Source organism: Vespa mandarinia, chromosome 22, assembly GCF_050613455.1.
Source record: "Vespa mandarinia isolate Hongniang chromosome 22, ASM5061345v1, whole genome shotgun sequence".
Lineage (NCBI taxonomy): Eukaryota > Metazoa > Arthropoda > Insecta > Hymenoptera > Vespidae > Vespa > Vespa mandarinia.
The window spans coordinates 141,349-156,102 of NC_140831.1; the positions used below are offsets into that span (position 1 = coordinate 141,349).

Below are 14,754 nucleotides of genomic sequence, written 5' to 3' on the forward strand. Positions count from 1 at the left end.
ATATACACATATATATATATATATATGACAACGAATATGTCGGCGATTCGTTTCTCATTCGAGCCAACGTTGGGATGAGAACACCGGTCTCTTCCAGAAAATCTGTTTGGATTTCTCGCTTTAGCGCGGATACAGGTGATAATAACCGGATCGAGTTGCGACCTTAGACCCCGGCTGACCTTTCTGCTCTTCTCGCCACATTCGCGTTCAAGCGATACTCCCGATACCTTCTCTCCAACTCCGTTGAGAGTTTATATCGAGTGACGTAACTTGTTCGCTTTCATTTTCTAAACCATTCAAGTGCGTTTTTATTTAATCGTTCAAACCTGACAACGTCTCTCTCGATTTTATATAATACCTCATGTTCCTTTTTTTCTCCGTTAAAAAATAACTTTTTTCTTTTCTTTAAGTACGAACCTCGTAAATAAAACGAGGATTATTCGGCCGGTTAATGAAAGTTTCCTTAATCTCTTTGGCGTATTGATAATTTTAAATATTGCGCGACTGCAGCCGAGCGTGTGATAATATTACGCGCGAAGGTACTTCACCCGAGTAAAAGGGAGAGAGAGAGAGAGTTCGAAGACGAAAGCGTGGCCTGACAACGAAAATAAAATGCACCTAGCGCTTCCATAACTCTAGAACGCAGGACTCCGGAAATTGGAACGAAAGTGGTTCCGTTTACCTTGCATCTTTTCGTTAGTCGTTCTTAGAAAAATTATCAAAGGAAATTATTAAAGGCAGAAAATATAGTAATAGTAGTAAATGTAGCTAAACTATTTCAATGATATATTTAAAAATTTTTTGTTAAAAAAGTCTTTCGATTTATTACCACGCATCAAGGGAGTGCCGACAAATGATACGAAGGGAGGACTCGAGAAAAGGGGCTGGGTAGTGGTATTTATTAACGCTTAGAATTTTCACACGATCGATAACCGATAAGAAGATGGACGACCGATTTGTGCCTACGCACCCATTGTTCTTAGAACTTGTAAAGGAAAGGTTAGAGTGCGGTCAACGAAGAGAAAAATTGCAATACTACGTATTGTAATATTATGTTTGTTATGTCCAGAGAGAATAATTACGATCGCGAGACCGATGGAAATTTCAGACTGATTCTCGTTCTAGGTCAAGGTCCGATCAAATATTTGCGTAGGCGCCGTTATATTGCTCGCATAAACAGCTTAGATCAGATACAATTACCGGATATATTTTTCGTTTGAATCAATGTGATCGAATCTCTCGGAGCAATATGTGAATCGTCTTTTATATCGCGAGAGTTCGAGGTTGCATTCGTTTGAAATGCCATATAGAGAGAAAGAGAGTTCGAAATAGGGAACCTTGGAAAGGGACGGTCGTCAAGAAGAGTGTCGTCTCGAACCGAGTGTCGCTTCGATGCACACTTGGTCGCTCATCCCCTCGGCGACCTCGACACGTCGATGCATTCGCATCGTGTATGTATCCTACACTTTAACGCGCGCGTGCTGTACACCGAGCGCCGTGAAATATCGACAGAATTTTTATAACAGGTGCGATCGACACTGACTTTATGGATTGCTACGGAAACTTGGCTACAAAAAATCGCTACTACCTAGCACGCTCTCTCTCTCTCTCTCTCTCTCTCTCTCTCTCGTCGAGTTATTTTCATGAAAAAAGTTTGGAGAACACGTACGTACGTGGAGAGAAAAGAAAAATGTAAAAGGCGTTACTTGCTCGTGTTCGCAATCGTACGAGCATGCGGGAAGCCGGAACGAATCGGTCGTTAGTTCTAGGCGAACGTTTAGAGGCAAGAAATTTTTGAAGAACGTTAAACGATTTTCCGTGTGGCAGATAAAACGTTTGGTAAAAAGGAAGGTCGACATTTTCGAAGAAAATCCTCGTTCCGTACTACGTTTCTCTGACCGTCGTCGTTTCTTCTTATGTGGCGCAGCTGAACGTTAAAAGCTCGTTTGCATGGAGTCGAGGCTGAATACTCTTGGTGCACTTTCCAAGTACAAGGATGTGTGACTTCGAACGAGTTCGTGGTACATAGTTCTGAGGAAACATTATTAAATATGATTCGGTCATTCGATCTCGTCGAGTCTGTTGTAAAAAAAAGAAAAAAAAAAAAAAAAAAAAAAAAAGAAAAAAAAAGAGGAGAAAACGGCGACGACGAAGCGAAAACATCGATCGATAGAAAATTCGGCTCGTCAAGTTATATAAAGTGCGTGCGAGCAAAGAGTATAATATAGTCCAGTAAAGAAGAGAGTAGGCGTTTAAGAAATTCTTGAACGGTCTCTCAAAGATTACGGGCAACGTGAGACAAAGTCTGGTCGAAGGGCTTTGCGCAGGAAAACGGACGCCCATGCTACTACTCGATATGCATTTTAAGCCGAACCACTCAATTAAGCTCCGCTATCCCTCCCGTATTTGCATATCAATATGGCCGCGTGCCAAGAAAGTAAGCTTCCCTCTATAAGCTCGATTCGGATTATTCGAAAATCCTCGGACGTCCGATTGGCTCTCTCTCGTTTTAGGAACACGCCAAGAAAAGTTCAAGTACAGCGCCGATGAAAATTTTTTCCATTATTCGCTGGTCGTTCGATCTCGAAGGCTTCCAGGACCTAATCTTCTCGTTGAATTTCGCCGAGTTTTATATAAGTTTTAATGCGAGGTAATACAGTTGACACGCGAATATATGAAAGTACACGGCGTCCTACGGTGTCTCCGTTCGATGAATCACGTTAAAGTACGATCGACCGATTTAACTCTAACCGATAATAGATCTCTAAAAGATCCCATTCAGCGGTAGACCTGCTTACGCAAGTCCGTGTCAACTGAACAAGATCCGTAGTCGTAAGATCTCATACGATCTTTCGAAATTTTACCCACGCGAATATACGAGCAAGGTAAAAGAAAAAAGAAAGAAAGAAAGAAAACAAAGAAAAAAAGCGATCTCGGTTAAGATAACAATTTCAGAACGATCCAGCACAGGAACGATATCGTATAGTTTCTCTTTATTTATTTACTTTTTTTCTTTCTTTTACAATTCGTTCGTATCTCTTGCTCGTACACCTTCGAGTTTACGATTCGTGCGAACTTACATTCAGTCGTTACCTACCTACGAGAAAGAACGGAAGAAGAAGCAAAGTCACGGAGTAATCCATGCAAGCTAGTAGTTTTCCTCTTCGTTTGTCCGTTTTGAAAAAGTCTACACGTGGAAGGTACCTTCGAGTATTTATGCAGCCCTTTTGCGTTCGTAGCTTCTCGAGAATGTTAAAACGTAGAACGAATGGAAGGAAAGTTTAGCGAGTGGCCGTAGGTTATGCGACGTTCCATTGTGATTGCGTCTTAGAATGTAGTATGCATGTATCTCGTATAAATTGAACGAACGTGTTAGTACCTGCGACATGTGCTGTGGTCTCGTTGCCGTCGACGTCATATGTACCACGGAAGCTCTGGGCATTTTAAAGCTGTCCACGGCTTCGTCCGGTACCGTTGTCACCTGAAATTTCAAAAGATTCCATTTAAATATCTCGCTAGAAACTTTTCGAGATGCTTTTTCTCACTGACCTGAAATCTTTTACAATTTTCTTTCGACTTTTATGAAATGAAAATCCAAAGATCCTTGAAGCAACTATTTTTTCGCAAAGTACATTGGATTCTCTTGTACATAGAGATGGAAATAAAGATAGATAGATGGATAGAGAGAGAGAGAGAGAGAGAGAGAGAGAGAGAGAGAGAGAGTTTTCTTTCGCAAGGATCGCTCGGTGTCTTTGAGAAAAAATTATTTCTCTCTGTTCAAAGGAGATTTTTCTCTCGTCAGAGAGAGAGAGAGAGAGAGAGAGAGAAATCTTTTCTTAGCAGGATACTTTCGTCGTGCCATCTCTCTCTCTCTCTCTCTCTCTCTCTGTATATCGTTCGAGATAGAACATCCCGTACCTCTTTTCCATTTACCGAAAATAGAAATTATTATAAGCCCTATCGTAGGCGCTTAGAAGACCGTCGTACATCGCTCGGCCATCCCGTATTATCTTCCTTCTCGGAGAACAAGTCCTGCGATAGCGAGTAAAGGACTTACAGTCTCTCGGTATTATCGGAATACTCTCCTCTCTCCTAAATTATAGCTCGTGCTCCCTTTTGTATAGATTAGAACGAAGGAAGAAAGAAAAAAAATGCATGCTATTATCTATCCGCAACGAATCAAAAAGGCGATTACGAAGGAAGAGTTACGAGAACGTTGACTTAGCGGCGAATCAGAGAATCGTTTGATGTTTCACGATAATTGTCTGCTCTCAACGAGACGCGTAAACTTTCCGTGCTACGAAAGCGGTCGACTCTATCGGTCTAGTTGAAAATAGGTTTATCTAAATCGTTCGCTGCGGCACGTTGCTTTATTTACCGTCTGTTCGAGACGAAGAGAGTACGAAACTTTGAACGAAAACTATATTCGCGGACGATGAAAGAGAGAAAGGAAGCACGTTTCGTTCATTGCTTCTCGTTCGAAGCTTTGTCCGATCATACGGAATATGTACTCTCTGTACGCGGACTTCTCTCTTTCAGATATCGTCTACGCTATCCGTTGAATTATGCTAACACTCGCTCGGCCTGTCGTACCGTTCACGCCTGAAAGTGATTTACGAGAGACTGGTTTAGTCTCTGACAAAATTTCCCTCGCTTCCGTACGTAGCCGAGTGAAACGTTCGCTTTCGTACGTTCTTTCGTACGTCTTACGTTCTTACGTTCCGTCTTACGTTTCGTCTTACGTTCGGCTACACCGTGGAACGCTATTCAATAGAGATACAAATCGCTAGAAATTGTCGGATTTCGAGATATGAATGAGATAACGCGTGTATGGGCGTATCTATCTATCGAACGTGTAGTAGTCACTTCCGCACTGGTTCTGCATTTATTTCGTGACATTTCTTTAAAAAGAATCTACAGTCTTTTGCACGCTGAATACAATATATGGATTTTCATTTGTTATTACTAGAAACTTTTGTATTTACGCCACACGAACGGAGTCTTTATATATCACGTTCTCTCTTTAATTTTTCGTGCGGCCTTACTATCGATTATATTTCCTATCTTGTACAATTTTTTTCTATTTTTTTTTTTTTTCTTTTCGTTCTCTCCTGCGTACGCGGATTTTCTCTTTTGCGGTTACCTACACAGATGTTACGCGAGCACGAGACATCCGATTTTCAATAACCGACAAGATAGTAGATAAGCTCGAGAGGTCTCTCTCAGATGCGATTTCTCACGTTTTCTCCCTTCGTGCATCTCCCACTTCCCTTTTCCTCCTCCTCCTCCTCCTCCTCCCACCCTGGAATTTATCTTTCCACGTTGCAGGAGGTTTTGCAGAGCTCCGCCGACGCCCCGGCAAAACGTAGCAAAATCAATAATCTGGAAACGCTAGGGAACTCCGCAAGGTCGATCGATTTCAAAGGAAAATTACAAACAACCGATTCGCGTATCTGTTTACTTCGCTTCTGGAAATTAGTGTAAATATGGTTGAACGTTATCGCGTTAGTCGTCCAGAGACACTCTCTGGAAACAGAAGGTATAACGTTACAGTAACTGGTGTCAAACGACCGATGGCTAAGTATACGTAAGCGTGCGAGCGAGCATGGATACAAGATAAACGTACTGTTTTCTTTAGGCATTAACCCTAAGCAAACGTGAAATATACGCCCCGAAAGATCGCGGGTGCAACGATAGTAGTATGCTCTTAATAACAATTCCGAGCTGAGATTTAATAAGAGATGCTTGCTCCTGACTGCCTTCGAGCCAAGAGAAGAGAAACGTTTCGAGTCGTTGCACTCTCCTATAAGCTTTGAAGAGGAGCTCGATGTAATTATCGATTTTCACGATAAATATTCGCTCCCATAAAGAAAGGTTAGAACGATTTCCTTCTTCTTTACGTGACGTCCTTTAACCAGATTTATGAGAGGACTCTGCGAAAACCAGAGAGAGTCGATCGTTGAAACGATCTCGATAGAAATTCGATTCGAGAAACTTTTCTACCAAATTCTTTCAATGGAATTTACGAATGTTGGTTATCATGAATTAATACGTCTATACCATAGGACGTGGCAAAATCGATTTATTCCGAGCACGTACATATGTACGAACGTACGTACGTACGTACATACGTACGTGTAGAGTCAACAAACTCGTCAGAATGTTACGTCATTGTTGTTCCAAACGCTTCATCCTCTTCTATCCGGCGTTTAACTCGACGAGAGCCAGCCAAGACTAAAATTAAAATAGAAGGTATATTTCGAGAAGGATCTTCATAGACGCCGCTATGAAAATCATAAATTTTGAATATATGTAACGATACGCACACATGTATACTGCACACATGTGAACGATCTAAGAGGGTTCGTTAAACGTAGGAACGCTCTTATTACGTAAAAATAATCAGGTCGAGAGATTGCAAAGTGTATATTGCATACTATGCACACTACGATACATGTGTGTAGGTTAGTAGGAGATAACTCTCGGCACTCATTTTTTTTTTTTTTTTTTTTTTTTTTTCTTTTACTCGATGTAGAGGAGAAGCGCGCTTGTCTCTGCATGTAAAGCGTGCGATATATCGGCCCTGATGTAAACACCAGATATTCCCTCTCTCTGTCTCGTCTGATCCATGCGCAGCCAGCGCCAGAGATTACAATGACATTGCAAGAAAGCTCAACGTTATTTAAACGCGCTAAACGAGAAGAGTTTTTATTTATTTTTCCGCCCGAGTTTCGATATTAGCTCGAATAAAAGTGAAGATAAGCGTACCGGCAAGTCTGCATCTGGCAATTACGTCGACGTTTAAACGAAGAATAGTCGTTCGAAATGAAACGAACCTTAGGATAATAATCGTAAACTCGTCGGATACAATACTGGTCTACTGTCTAATAAGAGAATGAGAGAGGATTATATCGTACACATATATCGTACATTTTCTTTATCCGTATGTTCTCCGTTGCGGTTGCATACGTCGATGCGGTTCGTTCCATCGTCTTCGTCGTTGTCGTCGTCGTCGTCGTCGTCGTCGTCGTCGTCGTCCTCGTCCAGACTGATTCACGCTAGGCAATTACGCGAAATTACGATGGAATTGCAGAACAGGACAGACGCATGATTGTATTTGCTCTCTCGTGCCGTGTTCCGCGCCCGCCTGCCGTGTGCATTTACTTTCTCCCCTCCCCTCCCCCTCCCATCACTGACTCACTCGCAATCTCCTCCGAATTCGTTCATCGCCGTTTTTATCTCTGGAGCTGGACGACGAATCGTTAGTTTAGCAATTATAAAACGCTCAATAATCGTTACTACTCTCGCAATTACGCCGAGCGTCATTCTACGGCGCTTTTCAATCGAACAAACACTGCGTCCGTAATTCTGTCTCGCTGTTTCATTTAAATCGCGATTAAGTCGGCCGTCGGCCGTTCTCTCCCGTGCCATATAACGCTCGGATTAATTAAGTCGATATTATGCAGACTCTCGAGTATGACCGTCGGCTATTCCGATTACGTTACAATGTTGGCAGCGTTACGACGTTGGATAGCTGAGACTAATAGCATTAAAGTAATAGAGATGAATAGAGAGAGAGAGAGAGAGAGAGAGAGAGAGAGAGAGAGAGATCGTGTGAAAAAAGAAACTTTCATAAAAATGTCCAAAACTTGCCAAACGTCCATTGAAAAATTACGTTCCTTCTGGCTTTGTCTCGATTTTTGTCAAAAAGAAAAAAAAAAGAAAAAAAATATAACAAAGAAAGAAATAAAAGTAGGTTACAGTTAATAAAAAGATATAAACTCTCTTTCGACGATTAATAATACCAGAAGGTAGAATCGATCGTGGTTAATATCGATGAATGCTCGTCTTCCTTGGGATTTTTCATTCTCCGAATGCTTCTTCTCATCGAGCTTCTTTATCGACTTTTACGACGAGAACTTCCAAGAACGGATTTCATTAGCAGAGAGAGGCCTGATCTGTGTCTGTGTAGTAAAAAAGAAAAGACAAAATTGTAAGCCAACGAAAATCGAATGACGTCTCTCCCACGGTTGTCCTTTCGTGATCCATCCCTCGTTACTCCTCTTGTTGATCGCTGAATTTCGCCGAAGATACCAGATGGCGGACGAACGTTTCAAAGAGAATATTGAGAAAAAAGAAGAAAAGAAAAGAAAAGAAAAGAAAAAAACGTTCGCTATTAACCACGACGCTCGTTACCTCGTAACAACCAGAGCTCGATCGTTAATACGTAGGAGTTGCACGTGTTTCTGGATTCTAAGTTTAAAATAAAAAGAAACGAAAAGCAAACAAAGAAAACGAAAAAAGAAAGAAAGCGATAGCTTCGTACAGCCCACACTCTATTTCCTTCAAAAGCTCGTATCGTCTCTCGCTATCCATCTATCTACCTGTCTATTTTCCTTTTATGTACAATGAAGAAATGTTCTTTCTCGTTTATTTTCGACAACACACCGACAACGATTCCAACATTCGCCAAAATCATCGGTTCGTGCAGCCTCCTGTGCGCTCTCGTTTTTCCTTTTCGACGAGAGAGAGAGAGAGAGAGAGAGAGAGAGAGAGAGAGAGAAGGCGAGAAGAAATATGTTATAGAGAGAAAGAGAGCAAAAGCCGAGAGATGCATTCTCAGCCACTGCGTCGTTTGGACGCGGAAAAGAGATAGGAAATGCGGCTTACACCCCGTATTTCACGTTTTATTGGGCTAAGAAACCCCCTCTGAGCAGCTCTATCTTCTGAACGATACGAGATACGTTCTCTTCGCATTCGGGTCAAGTGGCTATGAATATCTGTATACAGCTGCGGCCGTCCAAAGCAACCGGCCAATTTGTTTGCGACGTTTCGTCGGCTACTAGACTTCTTCCGTCGCTTCTTCGTCCTTTTGCTTACCTTTCTCAGAGAGGAATGACTTATGGTCTCGACGTTAGGGAACTTTAAGAAAATATGCGAAAAGCTTGATACAATTTAACGCCTTCGATATATTCGATAATACTATCGAGGAATCAATTTGGATCTATCTACGTTCGAGAATCTTACATTTATCGTGCCGAATGTTGTTTCTCTCGCCCCCCCCCCCCACTTCTCTCTCTCTCTCTCTCGCCCCTCCATCCTTCTTTTCACATCCGACGAACGCTTGGCGATAAATTCGCGCAAAATTATGAATCGACGAGCAAATAGAGGATTCGATGTTCAGGGTACATTTACCCTGTAATCCGCAAGATGCACGATGCATTCTGGCTCAAACTTGCCGGGTAATGACCAGAACTCGGTATAAGTCACGATCCGGTATTACGAGGCGTGCTCGCGAGACCATTTTAGGTTTTCAGCGTCGCGGTCCTCTTCCTTATTATCTCTCTTTACCTACTAGTATCGTTAAACAATTTCTATCCTATGTAATTATCTATCTTAAAATAACAAAATCTCGATGGGGGTAATCTCGAGAGCAATAGACGAGAAAAATGTGGGGCCGTTTTAATTATTGTTGTGGCATTTCGTTGGTGTCTCGTAATGTAATAAAATGTTTTCGAATAGTGGAAAAAGGAAAGATGAAAATAATTTCTCTCTCTCTCCCTCTCTCGGTTAGCTCGATGTAAAAGCGCCTTTTGTTCTCTTTCCAAAAGGAAGCTCAGGTAGGCGGTAGCGCGTCGAAGTCCAAGCTAAGAATAACTCTCGAACAGAGTCGCCACGTGCCTAGTTGCATCTACCAGTCTTCTTCTTCCTATTCGTCCTCCTCTCTGGACAGCTGTAACTGGTAATTGCGACGACCGATGCGGTTTCTCCATTTCTTCTTTGCTCGCCTTTTTTCTATCCCTTTCTTCGAGTCGATCGATAAAGAAACGTCTTTCTCTCACCTAGGAGCACTTACCTCTTCGACATTTAACTCGATCCTTTTACAAGTTCGCGTGCATGCGAGACTGGTTGCGTGGCGAAACGATGGAAAAGAAAGAGAGAAAGAATGAAGCCGTCCACGTGGGTACTCATGATCCACGAATAAACGACTCGGCCTGCCCACGGTTCTATTGCTGTTACTATTGCCGTCCGTCGTCGAATGCCTACCGGCATTCGTCCGTTGATAAGTAATCGAGAGTCTCTCGGTTCGGAAGACGCGCCTTTACGATTTTTGCTTTTAAAGTCTCTCGAACGCGCGACGTATGCTTATCTAATTCGCCACGTTTCTTTCTCCATCTACCTTTCTTTCAGATAACGCTAACCGAAGAACGTCGCGACGTCTTCTTCTTCTTCTTCTCGTGGGATTCGACCGATTATCGAAGCAACTTGTTTGATATCCTCGTAAAAGTGAGATCGTCATTAAGCCTGGGAGACGAACGCTATAATTATATTACAAATGTTGCCTTAACGAATCTCTCTGTCAAGATACGATCTTCGTTGTAGACGCCTAAAGACCGAACGGTTTAACGGTTTAATCGAGTATTAATCGTTCGAGAGGAAGTTTTTTTTGTTTCTTTTTCTTCCTTTTTTTTTCAGTTCTTTTCTCTTAGTTTCTAATGAGATAGACCGTGACGGGGGATAGAGCGAGGAGGGATATGCCGTTTCGTAAACGATCTTCGTAAACGAAAGGTATCGTTTGCAAGCGAAAGAAAAATGAGATCGCCCTTTTCCGTCGTGCATTTGTAGGGCTGTGCGAGAGAACGCTACGAAGGACCCTTCTCGTTCCGATCAATTTTCTTTTTCCTCTTGACGTCCTTCCGGCGTCTCGCGCGCCAAAGGGAAATTAAAATGTTTCTAAACTCGGACGTCTGTTACTCGAACGAAGCGTACTTTCTCTTTCTCCTTCTCTTCTTCTTCTTCTTCTTCTTCTTCTTCTTCTTCTTCTTCTTCTTCTTCTTCTTCTTCTTCTTCTTCTTCTTCTTCTTCTTCTTCTTCTTCTTCTTCTTCTTCTTCGATCGAAGGGAAGAGAATAAAAGGGAGAGATGAAAGGTTTTAGTTATTAGCCGAGCGTTCGCATTGTAATGCAATCTACGATAATCAGACGGTTTCGTTCGCTTTAACCGAGACAGAGGAGAGACGATCCCGTTGGGGAAGCAAATAAATCGGTTTGGAATCTCAACGATGGCTAAACCTTCCAGTTAAGTCGTGACGTCTGCCGAGCGAGACGCGTTTAAAATTAAATCTAAGCATAGCCGGTAATCTATCAGAGACCTGCTAGTTCAAAAGACAGAGTTTGTTCTTACAGTTCGACCTTGCCGCCATTCGTTGCTGACATATTTTCATCGATTAAATATGTAATCTCAAAAGTTTAATTAATAATACAATCGATGCGCGTATAAATGTTGGAGAATAACGTAGCGTATTAAAATCCGTTGATCGGAAAGAGTAAGTTTATCCGTCGAAGCTCGTTCTCGAATGTCCCAAGGATACGAGTACGTCTCTTTTCCTCGGAACCGAACAAATATTTGTTGGGTCGCCTCCCATCGTTCCCTGTCTCTTTGGAGTTCTCTCTTTAGAGAGGATTTAGCAAACTACGGAAATCTTAGATGCAAACAATGATTTTTTTTACAAGACTATCGGCTCTCGTGGTTTTTCGGAAAGGAACCTACAACTTGCACATACCTCCTTCGAATTTGATATTATATATCTTGGAAGGTACGTTTCATATCCTTCATATACGTTTCCTATCCTTCCGGTTTGAGGATCACCGGTAGCTATTTACTCGCGAAATTAGCTACGTTCCGCGGTCAATGGAGAAACTCCATTGTCTTGGTACTTCGATGAATATAATTTCGAGCGTTGCACCGTATATATCCATCAATGTGGCCTTAATCATCTCGCCGAGATTAAATTGAGTCTGAGCTTCGAGCGAATACGTACTCGTGGAAGATTAAAACGTACTCGATGAGAGAGAAGAAAAGTTTGCAATTTCTATATTTAGTTCCGGTTAAAAGTTGCTGACTACTCTTTATTCGCTCGACGCTGGGTGATAGAACGTCTCTACGGATGCCAGTGATTGCTCCGTATTTGCGATATTCTATATTTTATTGGCTTAAAGCTCTCTACCTCGTGAAACGAAATTCTAGTCCAATCGTGGCGCGCGTGCTTTACGTACTACCGGAACTCATTTATACGCGGACATCCTAAAGAGACAGAGACAGAGAGAGAATCTCGGTAGAAATAATATCTAATAATAATAACGATCGAATGGAAACTATATTCGTTTGAATGGAAATGAATTGAAATGGAAACACGATTATTATCTAACGTCCCATTTTTATTCGAAACGAGCAACGGGAAAGCAATCGTTGGTATCTATCGATTACATCGACGAAATAACTTTGTTTTAGATTTATGAGTGATTTTGAAGCAACGCATCAAAGTCAACGCACAACATGTATCGGAATATGTGTCGTTATCAACGAACACGCCAAAAGGCCGAAGGTACAAAAGCGTAGAATAAAGTTTTCAATGGCGATGACACCAAGTGCAATCGTACTTTTGGTCTTCTTCTATTCAGTACCGCACACATAGAGAACTATCGTACATGTAAGAGAGCAATTCGTGCGATCGCAAATGACAGTGGCACTTTTACTTTAGATCCGAGCGTAGCCTTCCATTGTTCCACGCCCTTCCATTTTAAGCTATACACATTCGACGTTCTGACATTGACTTCGATAGTTTAGCGTTTCGATTGATACAGATATATATATATATATATATATATATATATGTATGTATGTATGTATGTATGTATGTATACATAAAAAATGAGGAGATATCATTATTCTACGTATAGGACAAAAAAGAAAAAACAATCGCACAAACGTCGAGGGAGACTTTAAAAAACTCGTCTTTAAAATCTCTCGAGCATAGCTAGCTATCATCGAGTTGAACTTTTAGAGAGGGAAAGTAACTCTATAGGAATGTTGCGACGAGCACGTCGGTCCTCTGATACGCAGAAAACGTTTAGATTACAAGGGCACGGGCTAGGTAAACCGGAGCACCTCTGTGAGCTTCGTATACGCATCTACATATGTACGTAAATATGCGTGTGTCGATGTATTCAAAGGTGCAACCCTTTCATTAGCGCGTAGGCCACGCGTTCTATTATGCCTGACAAAACATCCGATTCCATTGTCGGCGAACAATGTACGTCGTGGTCACGTGTTCCACTTTCGATCATTATTCGCGAAGTGTGCATAAAATTGACAAATTGCTCGCGATTCTCTCTCTCTCTCTCTCTCTCTCGTTCCATATCGCGAGGTTGCACGAGGGTGCACGGGCGAGTGAGAATTCTTTTCACGCGACGTCTTGACGCCGTTGACAGCTGTCACCGGCGTCGAGTTCGTCCTTCAAAAACAAAGATCGAGGAACGAGAGCGTCCCTCCATCGTCATAGTAGAGAGAGAGAGAGAGAGAGAGAGCACCAGTAGTCTCCAAATCCGACCCTATGCAGCTTTACGCACAGTGTGCCCTTTAAATCGTCGATTTAAAATCTATTCCCGCTACTCGAAAACTACCGAACGGTGAAATTTTAACGACGTAACCGCTCACCCGAATGAAATTATTTAAGACGCGATATTGGCCACGAGAGCTAAATTCTTCCATTTTTTTATCTCTCATTTTTGTTCTCTTTTTCTCCTCTCTCTCTCTCACTATTTTTGACACGGACACGACGCGTGCTTCGAAGAGATAAAACGTTCGCTTTTGTCTACTCTCGGTCGTCTTGAAAAACGGGCATTCAGAATCAGACAGTCGCGATCCCTCTTGATGGAAGGAAAAAGGGTCAAATAGCGAACGAGAACGGTAAAGTTTTTTTCATATCTTGTCCAAAGTCAAAGCCACGAATGAAGAGAGAAGATAAAGAGAAACGAAGCGCGGTCTTGCTCACTCTCATTCTCTCTCTCTCTCTCTCTCTCTTTCTCTTTCACGTGTTTTATCACAATAGGAAGAGAGGTCCCGTTGAGTGATACTTCCGACAAGGCAATCCACTGAAATAGATGAAGAGATCTTCCTCGGTAGCCGAGCACGCGTCAACTTTTGCTTGTTGCGCACGCGTGTGTGTGTGTGTGTGTGTGTTTATAGATATACGAGTAGCATTTGTCTTGAGATGTTGTTCTTGTTTTGCCGTTTACGCGAGATGATCTCAGAAACGTGACAATAGAACGCGTAATTAGGAATTAATTGGAGCGAGCAATCAAAGTTTCAAGAAGATAACAATTTTGTTCGATATTTGATTGAGATAAAAATTCATCAAAGTGTAGGGAAAGATTCGAATTGTTTCTCCTCAAGAATCAAGATGATTCTTATAGAGAAAGGTTGGGAATATATTGTAGTTAGGAACTAGAAAGGCAATGGATTAGAGGTTTTCTCGAAGAAAGAAACGTTCATCCGTGAAACGGAGAGTTAGGATTAAAAGAAAGGCCGAAAAGGAGAAATAAAAAGTGACCGAAGGTCGGTCCGGTAACGTAAACGGACGCGACGTGACGGTCGAGGACACGAGCCAACTCAAGCTTCTATTTCAACTTCGGGGGTGATAAATCGAATCTTGGAATTCTACCGTGGGCTTAACCCGGATAATCGGTCGAGACAGCGTGCTCGTTGCGTCTCGTTACTCACCGATGCCATATAAATTGTCTGGATTGTAGGCTAGCGGAAGTATTACCGTTAGACAAATCTTTTTTCTATTCAGGTGAATAGTCAAGAGAAGCAATTCTATTGAATTTTCGAATATACGTAATTATTTACGGTCATATTATCTTCCAACGGGTTCGAGGTAATCCATAGGAATCATCGAAGAATAAGAAGGGCA

General features: G+C 41.9%; 2 protein-coding genes across 9 annotated transcripts in view; one reads left to right on the top strand and one right to left on the bottom strand.

The window, feature by feature from the left end:
- Positions 1 to 14,754, top strand: part of LOC146872285 (mediator of RNA polymerase II transcription subunit 20-like) — a 63,394-nt gene that overhangs the window by 10,748 nt on the left and 37,892 nt on the right. The window lies entirely within an intron of this gene.
- The window catches only part of LOC118442793 (facilitated trehalose transporter Tret1), a 45,254-nt gene that overhangs the window by 7,952 nt on the left and 22,548 nt on the right, over positions 1 to 14,754 (bottom strand). For 3 of the 6 annotated variants that reach the window (XM_035868911.2, XM_035868913.2, XM_035868912.2), the window contains one exon: positions 3,380 to 3,481. In XM_035868911.2, coding sequence (XP_035724804.1) covers positions 3,380 to 3,481 — 102 coding nt within the window. The other 3 variants (XM_085663508.1, XM_035868914.2, XM_035868917.2) reach the window with 3 other exon arrangements.